General features: G+C 38.7%; 2 protein-coding genes across 2 annotated transcripts in view; one reads left to right on the top strand and one right to left on the bottom strand.

The window, feature by feature from the left end:
* The window catches only part of LOC126175079 (uncharacterized), a 27,569-nt gene extending 5,711 nt beyond the window's left edge, over positions 1–21,858 (top strand). The window contains exons 2-3 of the mRNA XM_049921613.1: positions 15,954–16,019; positions 21,628–21,858. Of these exons, the coding sequence (XP_049777570.1) occupies positions 15,954–16,019; positions 21,628–21,695 (134 nt within the window). The 3' untranslated portion in view covers positions 21,696–21,858. The remainder of the gene's footprint in view (positions 1–15,953; positions 16,020–21,627) is intronic.
* The window catches only part of LOC126175070 (RNA transcription, translation and transport factor protein), a 23,980-nt gene continuing 21,482 nt past the window's right edge, over positions 21,627–24,124 (bottom strand). The window contains exons 3-5 of the mRNA XM_049921601.1: positions 22,400–22,495; positions 22,160–22,320; positions 21,627–22,075 (exon numbers count right to left, since the gene is read on the bottom strand). Coding sequence (XP_049777558.1) covers positions 21,872–22,075; positions 22,160–22,320; positions 22,400–22,495 — 461 coding nt within the window. The 3' untranslated portion in view covers positions 21,627–21,871. The remainder of the gene's footprint in view (positions 22,076–22,159; positions 22,321–22,399; positions 22,496–24,124) is intronic.

Here is a 24,124-nt window from a genome sequence, read left to right as displayed (position 1 = left end):
TATCTCAAATTTTCTACTGTAACAACAAATATGTGAATGTCCAACAGTTTTGCAATATTAAAAGAGCACATTCTATATTATTAGAACCTTACAGTTTAAGAGATTATTTTACTGCACTTCTCCTCATTAGTAATGCAGTCTTATCACCTAGATAAGCTTAAAATTGTGAATATGCAGTACACACATGGGCACAAAATAATCATTTGTGTAATAACATAAAGTGTCAGATTCGGATTGCTTATTTGTTAAATTGTTTCCATATTAATCACTACTCTTTATTTACAATATGATTTTCTTAAACATAAGTGTGTGTGGCTATAAGGTTGTGCAAAGAATTGAATTACGTTGTTAATTCTAGTCAGTCATGCGTGTAGCAGCACTTTACACAATATTATGCACAACTGTATGGCATTAAAAAAAACATGAAATTGAAGACAAATTTGTGTTTAGAAATTGCCACCAAAAACAAGTTCTCATTGCTACAAAAGGCAATTGAATGTTGTCAGCAATGTCTAATACTTTGGGGATCAGTGCAAGAGTAATAATTAGTTAAGGAGTGTGCTACTTCGAAAGATATGAAAGCAGATCTATAATGCTGTGAGTTGACAGTACAAAGTTTCATACTTTAAGTTATTACTGAAAACTCTCTCCCTCACCCTGTCACTGATATTGATGCAGTTTTTTCACATATTTAATGCTCACCTGTAGAGAAGGGAATTCCTTGTCATTGCATAGTGCCACAGAAAAATGCCTCACTACAAATACAGTTGTGGCAGAAGTTCCTGGTTGCCATCATAAACATTAGCAGGTGCAGAATATTGCTAAGAAAGCCACACATGCTATGACTACTATAGCAGAAACCAGTGACCCATCATAGGAATGCATTTCTGAAAATATCCTGCTACAAATTTTGCTGTGATAAAAGTTATGGGCTGACATTGTAAACATTAACAGGTGCAGAATATTGCTAGAGAAGCCACACAATTCTAATCTCACTACTGTCCATATTAGCAATGTATTATTCAATAATGCCTCTCTACAAATACTGTTATGATAAATGTTACAGGTTTCCACCACACATTACCAAGTGGTGTGGCTAGGAAAGCCACATATGCTATGCTTACTTTTGCAGAAAAGGGAACCCACTACAGCAACGTATTTCTCAACATGCCTCACTTCAGATTGTATTGTCATAAAAGATATAGGTTCCCATTATAAACATTACCTGGTGCAGATTATTGCATGGAAAATGGCACACACAAAATTATGATTTGGAGCACTTTCCCTCATAATTTAATATGTTGGGATATTCTGGTACAAACAATGCAAAACATGATAACATTGGGCCTCATGTATATAACTGTTGCAGCACATATGTTCATTACAAAGTTAGAGTAACAAGGATGCTTCATTACTATTATTTTGTTTCATTAACAGTCTACCTCATTGTTAAGTCATTTAAGTAGAAATTGGCACCTGACGCTATGGCTACAGGCCTGCAACTGACATGTAGCTTATTTGTGTAAACTGCAGTGTTGCTAATCTGTTTTTATACATGACGTAATTGTAATTTTAAGTGATTGGATGAAACTTAGTCCAGACCATATAAGCTGTAAGCAGATATTAGACAGACAACAACTAGGATAGTAGCAGTATCACTAACAGGACAAACACAGAGAAACAATTTGAACTGTGAGACAACTTTACAATATGATTTTCTTCAAACATAAGTGTGTGTGGCTATAAGGTTGTGCAAAGAATTGAATTACGCTGTTAATTCTAGTCAGTCATGCGTGTAGCAGCACTTTACACAATATTATGCACAACTGTATGGCATTAAAAAAAAAAAAAAAAACATGAAATTGAAGACAAATTTGTGTTTAGAAATTGCCACCAATAACAAGTTCTCATTGCTACAAAAGGCAATGGAATGTTGTCAGCAATGTCTAATACTTTGGGGATCAGTGCAAGAGCAATAATTAGTTAAGGAGTGTGCTACTTCGGAAGATATGAAAGCAGAACTGTAATGCTGTGGGTTGACAGTACGAACTGTCATACTTTAAGTTATTGTTGAGGGAAACTCCCTCCCTCACTCTGTCACTGATATTGATAAAGTTTTTTCACATATTTAATGCTCACCTGTAGAGAAGGGAATTCCTTGTCATTGCATAGTGCCACAGAAAAATGCCTCACTACAAATACAGTTGTGGCAGAAGTTATGGGTTGCCATCACAAACATTAGCAGGTGTAGAATATTGCTAAGAAAGCCACACATGCTATGACTACTATAGCAGAAACCAGTGACCCATCATAGGAATGCATTTCTGAAAATATCTTGCTACAAATTTTGCTGTGGTAAAAGTTATGGGCTGACATTGTGAACATTAACAGGTGCAGAGTATTGCTAGAGAAGCCACACAATGCTAATCTCACTACTGTCCATATTAGCAATGCATTATTCAATAATGCCTCTCTACAAATACTGTTATGATAAATGTTACAGGTTTCCACCACACACATTACCAAGTGGTGTGGTTAGGAAAGCCACATATGCTATGCTTACTTTTGCAGAAAAGAGAACCCACCACAGCAATGTATTTCTCAACATGCCTCACTTCAAATTGTATTGTCATAAAAGATATAGGTTCCCATTATAAACATTACCTGGTGCAGAGTATTGCACGGAAAATGGCACACACAAAATTATGATTTGGAGCACTTTCCCTCATATTCTGGTACAAACAATGCAAAACATTATAACATTGGGCCTCATGAATATAACTGTTACAGCACGTATGTTCATTACAAAGTTAGAGTAACAAGGATGCTTTATTACTATTATTTTGTTTCATTAACAGTCTACCTTATTGTTAAGTCATTTAAGTAGAAATTGGCACCTGACGCTATGGCTGCTGGCCTGCAACTGACATGTATCTTACTTGTGTAAACTGCAGTGTTGCTAATCTGTTTTTATATATGAAGTAATTCTAATTTTAAGTGATTGGATGAAACTTAGTCCAGACCAAATAAGCTGTAAGCAGATATTAGACAGACAACAACTAGGATAGAAGCAGTATCACTAACAGGACAAACACAGAGAAACAATTTGAACCGAGAGACAACTTTAATACATTAGACAAAATACAACATAGCACAAAAAATATACAACATAGCACAAAAAATTAAAAAAATTCACTATCACAGGAAAAAAAGTCACGTGTCACTGGCATTTTTCTTCTTCCAGTACTTCAGTTTTTCTTTCAGGGCCAGAATCTTTAAATTTTTTATCCTCAGCTCCTTTTGGTGCTCTGCCTTCATCATGAGTAATTGGGCCTCCAGTACTTCCACTCTCTTCTTGCAAACATTGTCAATCACTGTTCCCGAACCTGATGGCCTTGGTTTTGCAGGCATCCTGCGACGATTCCATGTATTTTTTGGCGTGCAAATGTTTTCATTGGGTTGATCAGGAGACTGTGAAACAGGTTGCAACTGGGTGACATCCGCCAGAACATTATTTGGTGTCTCTTTACTTAATAATACGACAGGTGTGTGGGAATTGCTAGGTTGTGTGCACTCTGCTAACTCGAAAACTGAAGCAGGTGGCGTATTCTCACTGCACTGCACTTCACTGCTCTCCATGTTGACAACATCCACAATCATGCTGAACTGTGCATCGGAATCATATGCATTTGCTAACGGTTTCATTGAGGAACCAACAATCTCTAATAGTTTAGCCCGATCATGGATCGTGGTTTTTTGGGTAGGCTTCCCCCCACCTGTTTTATATACTTCCACCTTTTCTTCTGCAAGGTCTTTTCGAAGTCTTCTTTTCATATTTTCATAACAGGTTTTCAGCCTGTCACAGGATCTTTTTGTCACACCTGAAATTAAATAAATGTAGTTTGTAGTACCATAAATTAATTCTTATATTATTTGCATTCATAAGTCCATTTTGCATTCTGAGGCTCTTAACTTATAACTGCAATAAACATCTAAGATCTGTATATGGCTTGTGTTTACATATCAGTTCATTAAAATGAAAGTGGTATAGGCATATATGAAGAATACGGCACAGGGCTAAGTGAGAAACGTATGTTCACAATTTTCAACATAAAAGCTTCCGTTAGTCACATAATATTTAGTTAACAGTAGCACGGCATTGGATTTTAAATTTAAAACTAACAAAACAATTCCAACCGTAAATGTGCATAGTCCTATCACGTATTTCAGTGGTACGCCAATAACAGTTTTAAATTTCAAACTAAAAGCCAGTGTGTCCCATATCCTACGCTTACGATGAACCTAGAAAAGTTATTTATTTATGAGTAAACTTACCAGGAGTAGAATTAAATTGCGCCTCCACATGGGACCACATCGCCTGTTTTTCTTTTAAGCTGCAGCCGTCGGTTTTCTTATTTTCAAGAACGGATGCATTTGCACCCACCAGTTCAAGAAGTACATCTATCTCGTACTTCGAGAAATTCGGTGTTCTTCTTTTATTCTCCATTATTCTCCAAAAAAGAAACCAACAGATCACAAATAGGTACCGAGGTACGTAAACACACTTCTGCTAGTCGACGGAAAAAACAGCAAAGATAGAACGTGGCACCAGCGATTATCTGTGCAATTTCTTGTTTACTAACATCTTTGCGTTGCCAGGGCACGTTCCATTGCAATGTAGAGAGTTAACCGCGGTCAAATGCACAGTTGGCTGACGACGGTTTGCTGACCAGCGATTAACGTTGGTGCACTGCAGAAACATTTTAAACGCGATTTACTTTTAACCATGATCGCGGGACCTTGGTTATCATGCTTTTTGACCGGGGTTGGTGCACTCGGCCATTAGAGGACAAGTTTGGGGAGGTGGAGGGCTTGTCCAAAATGCACTCTGGGTCAGTATTGATAAAAACGGCACCCTCTGCCCAGTCACAAAGGTTACTTGCTTGTGACAAGTTGGGGGATGTTTCAGTTACCATCACACCCAACTAGAGTTTAAATACGGTCCAGGGTACTATTTTCCATAGGGACCTTCTGTTGCAGTCTGATGATGAGCTGCACGCCAATTTAGAGTGTTGAGGTGTTCATTTCGCCCGGTGCATTCATCGGGGTCCGAAGGATAATCAGATTGCTACCGGTGCCTTCATCTTGGCCTTCGAGGGTGGTACATTACTGGAGAAGGTCAAGGTGATGGTCTACCGCTGCGATGTCAAGCCCTATATCCCTCCCCTGATGCGGTGCTTTAAGTGCTGGAAATTCCTCCATGTTGAGATTGTGTCTGAGGGCAAGGTAGAGATTCTGGCATCCGCTGAGGACCTAGATCTTGCCGGACTCTCAGACACAGTTGATGTACTTGCACAGGTACTCAGTCGGTGGCAGCAGGTGACCCAGCGGCGTAATCTGCCTCCTCGGTCCCTTCATGCCTTTCTTGGCCATGGACAATGTCATCCTCCAGTGGAACTGCAGCGGTTTTTTCCACCGTCTTTCTGAGCTCCGACAACTTATCAGCCTTCACCCTTTCCTCTGCATTGTTCTTCAGGAAACTTGTTTTCTGGTGATGTGAACCCCCCCACTCTGTGGTTATCGGGGTTATTATAGGAACCGGACAGCTTATGAGAGGGTATGTGGTGGCATCTGTATCTATGTCCTTCACTCCCTTTACGGCAAGCCTGTCCCTCTACAAACACCTTTAGAGGCTGTTGCTGTTTGGGTGTGGGTGCCTCAGGCTTTTACTGTCTGCAGTCTCTATTTTCCACCAGATGGTGATGTCCCGCAGCATGCCCTGGCTGCGCTGATAGCCCAATTGCCGCCACCTTTTCTGTTACTGGGCAGACATTTCAATCTGCAGCCCTAGTCTATTATCATCTGTCCAATGGAGTGCTCATGATGACTTGTGCAGTAGTGACCACTTTCTGATCTTTCTGTCACTGCCACAACGTCACTCTTTTGGGCACCCCTGCAGATGAGCTATGAATAAGGCTGCCTGTGACTTGTTCACCTCCATTGCCGCTATTGAGCCTCTTTCCAATGACGCCATTGATGCAGTGGTTCACTCGGTCACCACAGGCATTGTTACTGCCACAGAATCTGCCATTCCCTGTTCTGGTTCCCCTCAGTAGAGGACTGTGCCTTGGTGGTCGCCTGAGATCGCTGAGGCGATTAAAGATCGAAGGCGGGCACTCGAACATCACAAGCGGCATCCCTCATCCCTCATTGGAACACCTAGTCACCTTTAAACGGCTCCGTATGCAAGCCCGCCGCCTCATTCGCCAATGTGGGAGTGCTGGGAAAGGTATATCTCCACCATTGGCCTCCATCCCTCTCCATTGCAGGTTTGGGCTAAGATTAGGCGACTCTATAGCTGTCAGACCCCTGTCGGCGTACCTGCGCTTTCACTGAATGGAGCAGTCTGTACTGACTCCAACGAAATTGCAAACCACTTAGCGGAGCATTTTGCTCAGAGTTCCGCTTCTGCAAATTACCCACTGGCCTTCCGCTCCCTGAAAGAACGATTAGAACGTTGGGGCCTTTCATTTTACATGCGCCACCCTGAATCGTACAATGCTCTGTTCAAGGGTGGGAATTGCAAAGTGCCCTAGCCTCTTGCCCCAATACAGCTCCTGGGCCAACATATCCACTGTCAGATGCTCAAACAGCTCTCGGTGGACTGCCAGCGACGCCTCCTAGACCTTTTCAACTGCATCTGGGTTGAGGGTGAGTTCCCGTCATAATCACCGTGTTGAAACCTAGCAAGAATCCACTGGAGGTGGACAGCCACCGCCCCGCCTCACCAACATTCTTTACAAGTTGCTCGAACGCAAGGTGAGCTGGAGGTTGAGTTGGCTGCTTGAGTCTAGGGGCCTTCTGGCTCCATCTCAGGGTAGGTTCCGTAAGGGCCGCTCTGCAACCGATAATCTGGTGTGCCTGGAGTCTGCCATCCGTACGGCCTTTGCCCGCTGTCAGCATCTGGTCGCCGTCTTTTTTGACATGCGGAAGGCATACAATGTGACATGGCGACATCACATCCTCCCTATATTTCATGGTTGGGGTCTTCGGGGTCCGCTCCCGATTTTCATACAATATTTTCTCTCTCTTCATTCCTTCCTTGTGCAAGTTGCGGCCTCCCATAGTTCCTCCCGAGTTCAGGAGAATGGGGCACACAAGGGTCTGTCTTAAGTGTCTACCTCTTTTTGATTGCAATTAATGGGCTTGCTGTGGTGGTGGGAACGTCTGTCTCATCTTCCTTGTATGCTGACAACTTCTGCCTGTACTATAGCTCCACTGGCATTGCAGCTGCTGAACGACAGCTGCAGGGTGCTATCTGAAAGGCACAGTCTTGGGCTGTAGCACATGGCTTCCACTTTTCGGTGGCCAAGACCTGCATCATGCATTTCTGCCGGTGATGCACTGTTCACCCTAAGCCATGGCCTTATCTTGACGGTGAACCTCTTGCTGTGGTGGAGACCCATCGGTTTTTGTGTCAGGAGGTGGTGTCCCTTTGGCATTGTCTCCCACCGGGAGGAGATTATTTTAACTCGGCTGCGTATTGGGCACTGCGTTTTTAGCCGTCATCATTTGCTCAGTGGCACAACCCCACCACTTTGACCACACTGCACACAAATTTTAACTGTCCACCACTTCTTGCTGGAATGCCCTTTTTTTTTATCCATTTACCTTCCAGCTTGGGTTTGCTGCCTCATTTATCAGCCGTTTTAGTGAATGACGCATGGCCTGTCGGCAGCATTTTACTTTTTATTCACTGCAGCAATATGGCGAAGGCCATTTAATTTTTAGTTTTGGACCTCCATTAATGTATGGATTTTTTTTGCCCTTTTTTCCACTTGCCTGTTTAGCTGTCTCCTATTCTCTCTCTCTCTCTTTTTTTTTTTTTTTTTTTTTTTTTTTTTTTTTTTTTTTTTTTTTTTTTTTGTGCCCTAAAGCAAAACAAAACAAACACTTGATTTTGGATGGGTTGCACAAATGATTTGTAAGCAATCTCTTTTGTAGACTGATGGCACTTCCACAGTATTCTAGCAATAAATTGAAGTCTGATTGACTCACAATGGAGCCTATGTGATCATTCCACTTCACATTCCTACAAAGTGTTACACCCAGGTATTTGTATGAGTTGGCAGCTTCCAACAGTGACTCGTTTATATTATAGTCTAGGATACTACATTTTTTCATTTTGTGAATTGCAAAATTTTACATTTCTGAACATTTAGAGCAAGTTGCCAATCTCAGCACCACATTGAAATCTTGTCGAGATCTGACTGAATATTTATGGAGCTTTTCTAGGGTAGTACTGCATTATAGATAACCGTATCATCTGCAAAAAGCCTGATTTTTATTATTTATATTGTCTGCAAGGTCATTTATATACAACATGAACAGCAAGGGTCCCACACACTTCACTGGCACACACCCGAAGTTACTTTTACATGTGACTATGATTGTCCAAAATAACATGCTGTGTCCTCCCTACCAAAAAGTCCTTGATCCAGTCACAAATTTCTCTTGATACCTTATATTATTGTACTTTTGCCTATAAGCATAGGTGTGGTACTGAGTAAAATGCTTTTCTGAAATCAAGAAATGCTGTATCTACCTGGTTACCTTGATCCAAAGCTTTCTGTGAGAAAAGTGCGAGTCGTGTTTCACATGATCGATGTTTTCGAAATCCAGATTGGTTGGCATTGAGGAGGTCATTCTGTTCAAGGTACCTCATTATGTTTGAGCTCAGAATATGTTCTAAGATTCTACATCAAATGTTAGGCAAGTGTGATCTGTGCCTTTTCCCAAGAACTGGGCAAGGTTTTTTGTCTGAGGAATCTATGATGGATTATAGTTAGAAGAGGGGCTAACTCTGCTGCAAATTCAGTATAGAATCTGACAGGGTTCCATTGGAGCCTGAAGCTTTGTTAAATTTTAACGATTTCAGCTGTTTCTCAACACCACTGATGCTAACACTTATTTCATTCGCCTTTTCAGTAGTGCGAGGATTAAATTGGGACAGCTCTGCTGGGTTTTCCTTTGCAAGGAATATTTGAAAATGGAGTTAAGTATTTTAGCTTTTGCTTTGCTACCCTCAATTTCCGTTCCTGGTCTCATTCATTAGGGACTGGACACTAACTTTGGTACCATTAACAGCTTTTACATCTGACCAGAATTCCTTTGGATTTTATGAAATGTCATTTGACAGGATTCTGCTACAGAAGTCATTGAAGGCATCATGCATTCCTCTCTTGACAGCTAAATGTGTTTCATTCGGCATATCTCTTGTCTATAGCCCTATGTTTTGTTTTACATGTATTGTGCAGTAATATCTTGTTTCTTTAGAAGTTTCTTTACACTGATTGTATGCTATGGAGGTTCCCTGCCATTATGAACTGTTATACTTCTAAAATATAAAACACACACACACACAAACACACACACACACACACACACACACACACACACACACACAAAACCACACGACCACTGTATCTGGCCTCAGGGGCCAGACACATAGTCTGAATATTCAGAATTTACTTTTAGTCTCCATGTGGTATCACCTGTTCTTTAGAATATATTATGAACAATAACAAATTATTTTTGGTGTGTGTGTTCTTAATTTTGTAATTTATAAGGCACAATTTCTGATTATTTTAACTATATTAATATGCAAATTTTTGAGTGTTGTAGATGACCTTAACATGAAACACCCCAAGCACAACAAAAAGAAGAAATATTTTATGTCTTTTGGTCCTGGCGCTTCACATTGGAAAATTAAATGTGGTGCAATTTCATCTTGCATAGCTTACACTCGGGAGTTTCTTTCTCTGTACCCATTGTGTGCTGGTATTTCCTGTGGCTGCCCATTAGACCTACCATGACTTTAATCTGTCTCCCATTCAAGCCCAGAAGTGTACAACTTCTCTCAAGAGATGGTTTATCTGTCATTAGCTTCCCATGTTTTTGTTACAACTACCATTGCAACAATCAATCAGAGAATGAACTTAGTCACACTTTCCACTCTGTTCTCAATCGTAATATCTCTCTGCTACCTCAGGTGCCAGTTGGCACAGTCAGTTGCAGATAATGCTTGCAGCAAGTAACTTACCTATCATGATTTGTTTTTGTTGTTTGTATTGTTTTTCTGTGTGGCTTGTTTATTTCACACACCAAATGTTCTAAACTAGTTAAGAAAGTGCACATAAAAGTGATAGGGCTATTACACCCAACTAAGCTAACTCAATACTGCATATGGGAATCTGGATGAAAAATGCTCATTTGTTGGTGGTGTAGCCATATTGTATGTGCAAACGTAAACTGACATCATCTCCCCTGCCCATGATCTACTGTCAGTCAACACTGATTGAGGTGTAGGCCAAGGATCCAGACAGCGCTCATATTACCTTCAGTGTTGGTTCAGGAGATATCATTCCACCTTTGATAACTTGACCGTATTGGGGGCAGCTATAAATATTTTCTTTGACTTTGAGAAAGCCAGTGGTACTATGTAGAGTCGTCATATTTTTTGACAGCTTCACCACACATGGAGCCTTCATGGAATATCTTCCTGTTATTTTACAATCCATCTCCTCCCCACATCCTGAGTCAGAGAAATCCTACCAGATCATCCAATACAACAGAATGATGTCCCTCAAGGTAGTGTTTTAAGTGTAATGATGTTTGCAGTTCCTACGTAAAATGTGTGTGTCCGCAGAACGGACCTATTCAGAGCTGTATATTTATATGTGAATTCTTGCTAGTTGTAAGTCTTCGAGAGAAAAATCTGCTTTTCTACAGTTCCCAGGGTCGCCACAAGTTCTGGAAATCAGGGAATTTCAGACGTGTTAGGGGGAAAAAACCTGGAAAAATCTCGTTTTTTGTTTGGTATGTTTACTGAGATGTCATTGCATTGTCGCTGACTGGGTGCAGCTGAGTACGTGCACTGCTTCCCTACTCCCTCATTCTTACTGTGTCTCCCCTTCCTACCATTCCCCTCAGCTTGCAATCAGTGCTGCCACCACTTCTCGTTGTCAGCCTAGCAGCTGCCAGTGAGAGGCAGGGAATCATGAGGAATGGTTTGTTTGGATCTGATTCTCAGAGGCTGTTGCATAGCAGCTGGAGATGGTAGTCATGTATGCATGAGTTGTGTCTTGAGTGATTATGTGAAAGTATGTGCGCTCTTGTTTTCTGACAAAGGCTATGGCCAAAACTTTAGTTGTGAGAGGGTGTTGCAGCTCAGTGAACTTCATGTTGAGTTGTTACCTATCCTCATTAGTATTGATTCTCGGAGTATTTGTGCAAGTCACCTGTGGCATGGGTTGATAACCTTAGTCTCATTTCATCAACAAGGTGTCTGTGACTCGTAGACAGCTGGCCACACAAGTAGACTTTCATGACGGGCCGAAACTGCAGACCATTTCTGCGTGTATCTCGTAACGGATCGGGCCTGTAAATTTGAAGCCTATCATTTTCCACTATTGTGCACGCCCTGCCTGTTGGATCTAGTCTCACCGAACTGCCCGCAGGCCACGCCTGTTTTTGTGTGGCATTCTGCAGTGGATTTTCATGGTGTATCCATGGACCCATGACTGCGGTGCTCCTTGGCAGGCCACAGGCTACGGGCGATGGATTTCAGGAATTGCGATTGCCTCACCGCAATTACTTTGTACAGTGCCGCATTTTATAGACATTTTATTTATTCTATTACATTTTGACACTTTGAAAGTAATTAATATATTAGAAAGTATGGACAATAAGAAGTAGTAAATTGTGGCAGTCACTGGAGATTTGTATGCTATGTACTCATATATTTCTCAAACAAAAAATCACACAGTACCTGTAAAATGAAATGATCGTGTGGCAATGCTGGCTGGGAAGTCCCATCCAGGGAAGTTCGGTTGCCGGTTTGTAAGTCCTCATACAGGTGACACCATATTGGGCAACTTGCATGTTGGTGATCATGAAATGATGATGAGGACGACACAACATCCAGTCCACAGGCGGAGAAAATCTCCAACCCATCCGGGAATCGAACCCATGTCTGCTGTATGGCAGGCAAACACATTGCCACTCAACTAAGCTGGTGGACACACAATACCTCTAAAATAATAGACATAACACAGTGAATGATAACAGACAATAACATAGTAAAACCAACATTTTATTGGTGGTCATCTATAGTGCTGGTTTACACAACTCTTCCCCACCTTGTACACTTCTTTCAAGAGGCCTACTTTTTTCTGAGGTTATTTCTGAAACCAGTGAAAGTATTTTAAATCTGTCTTGCAACTCCAAGAAAACGCGTATTTGTGTCACCAAGTGTCTTTTGTTTTATTGAAATAAAATAACATCAGTGGTCTTAAAGAAACACATATACCATCTGGCTTGCTTTCCCCTTCTAAAAACAGTTTATTACAAAAGATGTTGGTACTTAAGATTTTTGCTCACAAATTTAGAAATACAGAAGTCCCTTTATTTTTGTCAACTTATGTCATTATTCACCCTTGAGATCTCAAAATTTGCCAGAGAAATATGCTAAAACTTGTCTGGAAATCAGGGAATTTCACTTGGGGAAAACTGTGGCAACCCTGAGTTCCTGTCATGTTTTAACCTTCCAGAACATACAGTGACAGCCACAACCCAAAAATTTTGAAGATTCAGTTTGCAGCCACAATCTTATGTGGTTACTGAACTGTAAGTACCCTTAAAACTGAATCTCTCAAAGCATTTGATATATTGAACTACATTGTGCATTAGGGTGACCATTAGCTGCAGCCGAATTTCCAAAAGGTGCAATCATGTGACTCCCACTCCAACCCTTTTCCAGTCTACAACAGTATAGTCCATCTAAAATTTATGCTCAATCAGGCAGCTGCTAAGTGATCCCCAAAAGTCTTGAAGTTGGAAAGTAGTACATACATTCATTAATAATATTCAAGAGTGGTATACTCTTCCTCATCTCCACCAAACCCTTTTTTTAATTGAAAAAGACCATTATTGGGCTTATCAAGGCCACCACAGCACTTGTAATGAAACATTCTGAACCAAATTTTCATGAAAACCATAAAAAATTTAAAAAGATTGTATTTTCATTAATAATGCACACGATTATCAGAGAAACTGCTATGTATTTACAACTTACATTGAACCTAAGACATGATGTGAGTTAACATCTGTGCATTATTTTCTTTTTTGTTAGAAAGCATCTGGGAACAATTGTTTCAACATTAGACTGATCCATGAGAGACAGAATTGAAGTTTCGGATTTGTGCAGTGACTTACGTGTGACTAGAACTTTGTAGGATTATCTGAAACATTTTCCTCCAGGATCTGACAGTAAAGGTGACTGTAGTCTCACAAATAGTCCCTATTGGATGCATAAGTTGTCATTGTTTCCTCTACAAGTTTCCCTGTAGTATCTATTGTTGTGAAAGTGTAGTACTCTACTTTTGCAACAATCTCGAAAAGGTACCGGTAACCAAGGTGGTTCTTTGCTGTCTTTTATTACTTTACCATGTATGTACTTACTTAGACTGTAGGTTATAGTGTGTTTGAGCTTTAACCACAATTGTTGTGTTCTTGTGGATTTGAACTGTTTGTTCCCAGTTCACTTTTTAAACGGGTTGTTACTGACTGTCTACAAGATCAGCTACGCAAAAATACTTGCTTTGCTATTTTGATGATCATTTTGCCCTTTGTGACAATAAATTATGTAAGCATCATTACTAAATCCCCTCTTTGCTAACAAAAAAGACTGGGTTTATTTGTAGCCAGGAGGTCTAAAATATTTCTTTTGCATACCCCCATATGCTTGCATATCATCGACTGTTCAGCAATAATTACAATTATTGTTTGTGAGAAGCAAGATCTGTCTTCGTGGAAACAGCTCCCCTTTCAGAAATGGGTGTGCTGGGCATTAATGCGAGTTCATTCAGAACATCTATAATGAAGGCATGCCCAATGCAGGGAACTGAAACTTTTATAAGTGTTAGTTGGCAATTTTGTGAAGAGTGCTAGTTTTTTTTCAATTACTGTATATGTAAACATATCAGTCCTAGTTGCCAAATCCACTCGAATAAAGTAAGCTTCAAGAACAGTGTTACTGCCAGAAAGTGTACAACTGTCATACATATTCTCTTGGAAGAACAAACAATATATTACTATTTGCATGAACCATGTTACTTTTTACACATGGGTGAAAAAGTTTTAAAGCGATAGCAAAAGTGTAACTGACGAACACTGCTTCGGGTATCTGGTAACAATATTGACCTAGGTGTTGCAAGCTCATACTGAATTATTTATCTAAGAAGAGCAGCAACTTTCAGTTGAACAAATTGCTCAAAGATATTGAGTAACTAGCCTTTTCCACACAGCTTCACTCCCTCTCTTTGTCTGTTTCCTCCATACTCGCTCTCTGACCATATCTTCCGCCTCCTGCCTCTATCCACAACCTCCTCCACTCATTCCATCTGCAACTCCTCCTCTTCCATTTCCAACTGCCCACTACTTGTGTATATATTCCACCTGACTGATGCATCTCCCACTCTTCCCCTTCTCTATCCGTCTCAACCTTTCTGCAACCAAGCTCATCAGCATGTGTAGCCCCCTGTTCAACAATCCGATACTACGCCCACAACACACCTGTTATGCAGGGCAGGCTACACATATATACAGGCCACCGTGCAAAGCAGATCAGTAAAGCAGACTGATACTACTACAACACAAAACACCTGTTGTACAAGGTCACCTACATTTCTTGACCTGGAAAACTGTTTCCTGCCCCTGACATGTAGGCTGCTTACAAATCAGATTGATTTGGCAGCTCGATACAGTTCACACACAAGATGTTTGTCATGTAGTGCAGCCTATATGCCAGGGGCTGGGAAAAACCATTTTTGCCCCTATCTCTGCACCTATCGGAACTAGGAGGCTATAAACCACAAAGCGCTGGTACTTTTGAAGCCTCATGTTTCTGTGCCACATTTGGGAGGAGATACTGGACATCACATATATTCTCTGTAAAACACGTAAGTTTGCTCAGAAATAGCTGCAATAGTGAAGGTGATGCACTTTTGGACAGGGCTTAAACCTGTGATGAATGTAAATGGGTAATGTGACAATTTTTCTTCACTGAGGTTCTCTTTGTTTCTGCCTCATAAAATTAAGCATGCAGCTTATATTTGGGCCAGCAGGGCACATAATAATAATAATAATAATAACATAAAGAATAACATTTGAAGTCCTATGTGGCTGTTGGAGGTTAATACTGCTGTACACAGAGAGGTTAAAGAGCTCGAAAAGAGTAATAAATAAAGGTTAACCATATAGCTGTTTGGCCATATACCAGATATAGTATAAGCTGGATATCCGGCAGCCATCACAAAAGTGTAGGTCAGGGCAAGGCTGCAGACGTCAGATTCAGGAGATTGGAGAGATACAGATAAATATGGGCATCATCGTTATGAGTGAAGCACATAAATCACATATTGACTGAAAGGCTCAAACATTTTATATTGCTAACTGAGATTGCTTTTAATTGTCATTATTTGATATGACTACTGAAAAGAATTTGTTAATTATAAGATAAATTACAAAAAATAACATTTTGGAATATTTTCTCATAAACAGTGATGATAAGTTTGCCATGTCTGTCTTGGAGAGTTCAAATTTCTCATATCAGAGAAGGAAGAAAAGAAAAGCAGATACGTACTAAAGCCTTAGCTTGCCTTTTATTCTTTTGTTTTGAATTGTTTTATTACATTCATCAACAAAGTATTTGTCCACAGATATGATGATTAATATCATTAAGTAGGTAACTATTTACTGAATGCTCAGCTCAAAAACTTGGTTTGGATGCATAGAGGTTTTTGTTAGATGTAGTTTTAAATAAACACCATTTAAACTGATGATAAATACCTAACCTACCTTAAATACAATGAAATATTTTGCTTTTCTAACAGGTGCATTGGATGTGAAAATGCATCTGCAAACAAAACACCCAGATGAATTCCAAACAATTAATAAAGGTACAGCCACTTTCATGCCAACATAGTCTTTAGCTATCTGTGGTACAAGTTCATCATCAACATCAACAGAAAAGCAATTCCTGCTGTAAAATGCCAATCCATACAAACATTCCCCAATATTGTTCCTTACAGCTATGACAGAATTTATGAAAAAAATAGAAGAAACATTTTAGGTACTCTCACGGTTTCTGTAACTTCTGATCTATGGACCTGTTTAACAATGCCAGCTTTCAAAGTTTCCCTGTTCTCCTGAATTCCTGCTGTAACTTTCTTACTATGAAGTATTACCTAGGTTCTCACATTGGAGAAAATGTAGTAAAGGATCTCTGGCATATCAACCAAAGCAAAATACATTTACTCATTTGTGACAGCCACAGTAACATGATAAAAGGTGTTTGAGTGGCTGAATATGATTCATTCACTCTAGAGGAATTTAATATCCAGCCAGAAGTAGCTCAAATGATTGCATTGTAACACACTTCCAGCATTTGAGCTTAGCTCAAGAACTTTTGTCACTTCCAAAGAAGTTAAACTTACAAGATCATCAGTTGGTGCAATACATCAACACATCGTGGGATTCTACCTGCTGGAACATAAACAAGCTCTGCCATTGTATGTGTGGCTGATAATGATACTCTTAGTAATTTGAAGGATGATCACTGGTGTTTGATGGAGCTTTGGAAGCCCTCTTTTAAAAATACATTCTTGTCTCTCCTGCTTATTGGAAGTAATACCATACACAAGTTGTGGCATTAAATAAGTATTTATGGAAGCATGAGACAGCACAAAGCACCCCTAGTTGCCACACATGAAAGCTAGATTATTCGTTTCAGCTCCTTAAATAAAGATCCAAATTTTTTAATTTTAATCTGTATTGACCCAAGATCTGGGAGGGGGGGGGGGGGCAGTTATTGAAGCTGAAAAAGTTTGACAAAAAATCCTGTTAGAATTTTGAGTAGAATTTTCTACTGGCAGCAGTTCATCTCCAATGCCTGTTAAAAGAAGTGCAGGAGACAAAACTAAATCACCTGTGACTTGTCAAGCTCATGACACATTTTGGGATTGCTTTAACCCGGTGGAAAATGAAAACAATACTTTGGTGTGACGGTCAACTAACATACGTGACTGCAAGTTAGATTGTTTATTATTTGAAGAAAGTTCAAATTGATCACAACCATGACCCTTGTATTTGGCCATCAGCTAATGCAGTAAAGTACCTACCTGAAATTGACAATGTGCAGCTGTGAGTTGCTGAAAGATATAGTGCGACTTTTCTTTGAAGCTGGTCTTGTTTTCTCTTAATGCAGAGAAACTAGTGTCCATTCACCACAATTTCCTTGTCGTTCAGTATGAGTAGGTACTAATTTACTTTTTTTCATAAAAGAAATAATAAATAGTGTTTCAGTTCTAAGATGAGAGTATCTTACATGTGAGTTAAATAAAGTAAATTTTATGAAATTTTCATCATTTATAGGAAATCCGGTAGCAACCGGATATTGACCTACTAACTGGTATTGTATTGGCCTACTTTGTTATGGTACAAGCTTGTGAACAGATTATTCCTTCCAATAATACATCTGTTCCGATAATATTTCAGTTTACTCCTAGGATAAAGTGATTATTGATTGATAGAAGATGAATAGATCTTCCATCATTTCTGATGGGGCAAGTTAAGCAATATAATTAATGTATGCAATAAAGAAGACATCCATTTCAGTTAGTGGTATTTATGTGGCTATACAAGCACAGAAAAGAATTATACAACTGTTCATCACAGCTGATTGCCTTATCATTAGTTATTTTAATGTGTGCACATTTCTCACATCTCTGAAATGGGTGTACTGAGGAACCACAGTTTTACTACTACTACTACTACTACTAATAATAATAATAATAATAATAATAATTATTATTATTATTATTATAATCAGTTCATAGAAGTAAATCAGCTGTTGTCAGTTTTAGATGTGAGTTATCAAGCCAAGCACCTTCCCAATTTTGGGATGTTCCAAAGTAATGATTTACCCCAACCAGATACGGTCCTAGTGTTACTACTTGTAACAACAGTTCATAGCATGAGGACATAACACAGTTCTTTTGTCATGTGTCAATTGTACTTAGGATTTGTATAAAAAATTAGCTTTTAGGAACTAAGAAAGTAGCATTCAATTGTGAAATATATTAGGGTTTTCTTATAAGAGTGTGGATTTGTTGTTTGAGATGCCTTACACTTCACAAACAACTCTTATTTATATCACTACTGTAAGAATTAGTGTGATTTGTTCTGCGTAAATTAATTCAACTCAAGTATACTATTTTTGAATCTTCAAGTAACTTTTCATGCTCACTGTTCAGAAGCAAGTCATTGACCATCACCTGAAATATCTGCCAATGTAGAATGCAAAGTTATAACCACAAATGGTTTCCGTTTCATGCTTGGTGCATGTTACAGCAAGCAGTAAGGAATTTCTTGACATAAGACAGTCTTGGTTGAAAATTGTTTTGTCTATTTATTGACAAGACATGTTTCATCCTTCTGGGGGCTTCTTCAGATTAACAAAAGGAGTAATGTGGTGAGTCTACATTTGTCCTTTAATGCCAGCATATGGACTCAAGATAAAAATTATAAGAAATAATCATCCTATTGTCATTAGGCAAATAAAAAGTAGAAGGGACATAATACACAGTTGGCTCCATATTATTTGCCTAATGATGGTAAAATGAAAATGATAAGAAAACATTGTCCTAACGCCATATGCTGGCATTGAAGGACAGATGTCACTCACAACATTACTTCTTACATTAATCTGGAGATGACCCACAAGAATGAAACTAATCATTAGCCAATAAATAGATAAAACATTTTGCAACCAAAATGTCTTATTTCAAGGAATAACCACAAATGTAATTAAAATACATCACTTAGAGTAAATTTTACAAAAGATGTTATATAAAATACAGGAGTAGATGTATCAAAAATAAAACAAGATCTTCACTCAGAATATGGTGACGTATACCACCCATCAGTATCGGAGCATAACTGATAGCACGACAACACTACAAAATTTAATTGATACCACTTGCCACCATGTGGCATGTGTGTATAGGACAGTGACGCTGTATTGTGCCCATTGAAATAGTTGAACAACTTTAAATTTCTTCTTTCATTATTTATATTTTTTAAGATAAGTGCAATCCTTAAAAATAATAAGACAAGAGTATATCCAACTGTGCATATGGTATTCAGGATAAAATAAGCAGCTTTGCCATAAAACAGCTGACAGAAGCTGCCATGTGACTGAGTCGAAAAATTATGTAATTTGTACAAGATTAGTAGTAAATAGTAAAATACAAACTATTTGTATGCACATATGAAGGCTGTTCGGAAAGTAAGGAATGATAGGTCGCATAATGGAAACCACATTGAAAATCAAAACTGTTTTATTTGCAACAGTTAATCACAGCTTCCAGCTACTTATCTCTATAGTCGCCAATCTGACTTAAGACATTTGTCGTAGTGTTGTACCAACCTTCCCAGACCCTCGTTATAGAAGGCAGCCGCCAGTGCTTTCCGCCAATTCACTACACTGGCCTACAGCTCGTTGTCTGTGCCAAAATGTTGTCTTCATAGCCAGCAGTTCATGTGAGCAAAGATGAAACTCAGAGGGAGACAATTACAGGCTGTATTGTGGGTAATCAAACATTTCCAATAGAAAATTATGCAGGAGCAGCATCTTCATTGCACCTGCAGAATGCGGCTGAGAATTGTCTTGAAGAAGAAAACATACGACAGTTATGTAATGATGGCTGCATAGCTTCAGGCGAAATTTCTCACTAGGCCCTTGTACTTGGTGGGAGACACTATTGTTCTAGATATTTTTATGTGCTCCCTGTGTGCTCAGAACTAAAAAGAATGGCATAACAATATTGACGGGCATACTAGAGAGACACTTCCCAACACATCTGTGCAAATCTTCATTGGATTTTCACTGTGGTTTGACCGATCATTCTTTACTTTCCGAATAACCCTCGTACATACAAAAATGAAAATATATGGTAAAATAGTAAACCTGAGAGACACTACATATAACCACAAAGCATGGCAGCAAATAGGCATGTTTAGGATGGGGAGAGGTGTCTTTGAGTGGGAGGTGCCCCTTCAATTAAATATTAAGCACATGAGCAGTTTTGTAGTAATCATTGGCTCAGAAATGTGTGTGCATTTTTATAATTGTTGTGATCTATCATTGCAATGACAAAAAAGTTGACCAAGGGCTATTATCATTAAAACATTCTTAAGAAAAACCAGCAGCTGATGACACAGAAGTGCATAGCTAAGGCCGTATGACATATAATAAAAAAAAAAAAAAAAAAAAAAAAAAAAAAAAAAAAAAAAAAGAAAGAATGCACAAAATACAGAGTTATGCCCCATGTTGTGGTATTAGGATCTGCAGGCACAGTTGACGTGTGACAACAAAGTTTTCTTGTATAGCAGCTTATTTTATCCTGTATAGTGTACACACTGTTGTGTGTACTCTTATATTAACGATATAAATAATAAAGGAAAAAATCTAAGATTGTTCAACTATTTCTCTGGGTACAAACGGGTGCCACTGACCTACACATGCATACCACCTGTGGCAAGTGGTATCAATTAAGCTTTGTAACACCGTGCTGTTATCAGTTAGTACAGATTCTGAAAGGTGACACACTTAATTCCACATTCTTTACAAAGAACCTTTTTTTGTGTCTTCTACTGTATTTTATGTAGAAACTTTTGCAAAATTTACTCTAAGTGATATATTGTTAATTACATTTGTGGTTATGACTTTGCATTCTTGCTTGACAGATATTCTGATGATTGGCAGAGCCCAAAATTGGTCCAATAAATCACAGCAGAATAAAAAATTATTTTAGCGACCTCTTCACCAGTGAATAGATTTTTCATTCAGAAGGTGCTGTTTCTGGCAGAATGTGGAATATTAGCAATCTGTTTCTTCAGTATCTGTAATTATTTTTCAAGGTGGTGATTGTAAACATTGTTCATATCACAAGTCTAGCCAGTAATCAATAGTCCAATTTGCATTGTAGTGACCAGTAAACACAATTGTAAATGATTTTCTTCTAACCTCACTTCATATATTATGTTCTTCCATTTAAGTTCTTGTTGTGCTCCTCACAGTGGAGCTACGTGTATGGATACGTAATAAAGATATGTGCATTTTCAGGAACCATTATGATAATGTTACTGTGTGACTATTTCTGTAGGAAGTTCTGGTAGAATATAAATAATTTTGAATTAGAGAGACTACTCATCAAAATGCACAAATGTTGACTTATTGATACACACACAAAAGAAATAACCTGCCACCCCTTCCACCTGCAAACCCTCTCCCTGCCTATCCCCAACACATCATCATCCACCTGGCATCTTGTAGGAGCATTAGTGTATGAGCTTTATATATATTTGGAAAGAGCTTATTCATGAATCCAACCAGCTAACGCATTTTCGAGCTGCTTCAGTAACACTGGAAATTTATTGTTCTGCTGCTTGAAATAATTTATCATCAACACCATTTACAAATTAAAAAGTGTGTGTATTTTTCAGTGGCTGCAGTGCTGGGTACAGCAAGACTTTTTAATTTACCGCCCTTCAACAAATCATCAACAGAATAGATGTGCAGTCTTCATGGGACACTTGAAAACTACACAAGTCTCATTTATCACGCATAAAAAGAAGTGCTTCTGTGACAATGTGAAGAACAACAAACATGCGGAACTATGCTGTAACATTTATTTTATCTAATATCAAAGAATAAACACATTAATGTAAACAAAAGGATTTAATTACATTATTTTCCAACTTTTCCAAGTTTGGTGTCAGTCTTTGGATTAGCAGTAATACTCTGTACAGCAACAATACATTCATTAATTTTGGTCTGAAGATCTCTTACATCATGTATATATAGTAATCTCAAAATTTTTGCAGCCTGGTTCAGTACGTAATCTCCTAAGTCAAAACCAAGATCAGCTTCTTGAAATGGGAATGGCTTTCCCTGTGGGAAACAAAAGTTGCTTTCAGTCAGTACTTACTATGAAAGAGAATGTATATAATTCATGAAACTGTGTGTAAAACTAACCTTTACTATAACACTCTGTGGATTTTCCAATGCATCTGCAGACAGTCGCTGACAAACAACTTTACTGATAGCTTTTAGTGTTATAAGGTGGTCCGGATGAGCAGTAACATTCAGCAATTGGGCTAAGGCATTCACACCCTTTTTAAAGTCCGGACTTTCAACTGTGAACCAAATTAGTGCAGTAAAATATAAATTTCAATTACAGTAAGTGGCTACATAAAAGTTATTTCACATACTCACAATCCAAGTTATCCAGGGGATTTGAAGATATGACTTTTGGAGCACTGAGTTCTGGCTTTTTAACCTTTTCTGCAGTTTGATTCTTGTACTTGTCAACTGAAATATTAAAATTAAATATGTAAGAAATTGTAGAGGCAGGTCTGCAAAACTAAAATCGAAAAATCGACAGTTACACATATTACTGACACCAGGAAGGGTTAAAATTATTCACTTGCATCTTGTCTGAGGGAGCGTCACTTCAATTAATATATTTGCTGTGATGTTTCTGAAGGCCTGACTGATATTTCTCTAGGATGTTAACATGTTATGGCAGTCCGTCAGTTGATCATGAACATAGTACAGCAAGGTTTCGATACTGAAGCTAATGTGCTGATAAGCTGGTGCGCCTAGTGCCTGGGCATTTATAAGTTGGAGCAAATGTGCAGTATAAATGCCTCGGCATTTATGCATTTTAAAGATTAACTGATAAATGGCACTTATAAATTGGACAGAAAACGTAAGTATAGATTTTTAATGAGGTCAGTTCTTGTGGTAACATATAATAAAAAAAGAAAACAAAACTCAGGTTTAAAAGTAATTCTTGAAATAGTTTATATTAAGTAAGTAGCCTGTAGGGTGTATTTTTACTTATGCTATACTACTGCAAAATTATTAGAGCAAAAAAAGTTTATCCATAATGATTTTAATTAGGGATGAGTCGTGCCGATTACGATTCCAGAGGACCAAGTATTGCTAATTCTCTAGTAATTGACTTGCATTGGAATTAAACAATTCCACTGTCTTCGGCATCAATTCTTTGTTATTAAATCTTCTTTACATTAGTGTTCTCATTTTACCTTCATGGCAGTGCAGCCATATGAAAGTAGATAAAGAAAGGAGCACCGCAGAAAACTATAGTCCATTTCAAATGTTACTACATCCGACAATAAAGCATTTTTTTCATTGAAAACAGTTTAATATTTGAGAATACATTTATTATCAAGAAACACATTCCATTCAGTAATAATTTTGCTATCAATAATCATTCATAAGTAGTATTCAGGAATTTGATACAGATTATAGGGTGTTACATTACAAAGCGATGATGTAAAGACAATGTTTTTTATACTGGCTTATCACTACACAACCATTCAACACTGTGTGTGTGTGTGTGTGTGTGTGTGTGTGTGTGTGTGTGAGGATGGGGGGGGGAGGCACATGCATGGGGGAGAGGGAGAGAAGAGAACTGGTAAAAATAAAAAGGACATTGTAAATGACAAGTAGCTGTCAAAAACACACACCATTCCTTGGTACAGCAAGTTGGAAAGCTAGGAAGAAAAACTGATTCTCTCTTCTTTCCCTTTGTTTTTAGTAGTAAAGGCAATGAATGACATACCTACGAGGGTTGAAACTTAAACAGTGGCAACTACTTTTTCACAACCGATACAAAAGAGTTACATGTTTGCACCTGTAACTGTCCTTCAAAGTAGTCACCAGCGTTGTGTAGAACCCATCGCCAGCGATGTGGAAGACGTATTATACAGTTAGCAGAGCCTGATCTGTTGATGGTGTGAATGGAGCAGTCTAATGCCTGTCGAATCTCTGGAACAGTTCTGAAGCGAATGCCACTAAGTCATAAGGACTTAAGTCGTATTACTGTTCGTTTTTGGAGCATCACCAGCGACCAGCTTTGTGAAAGAAGCGGCGACACTTTCTGCACTATCCAGCCATCATTTTGCACGACAA

Source organism: Schistocerca cancellata, chromosome 1 (genome assembly GCF_023864275.1).
Source record: "Schistocerca cancellata isolate TAMUIC-IGC-003103 chromosome 1, iqSchCanc2.1, whole genome shotgun sequence".
In the NCBI taxonomy this organism is placed as follows: domain Eukaryota; kingdom Metazoa; phylum Arthropoda; class Insecta; order Orthoptera; family Acrididae; genus Schistocerca; species Schistocerca cancellata.
This window is presented reverse-complemented; position numbering and strand designations above follow the sequence as displayed.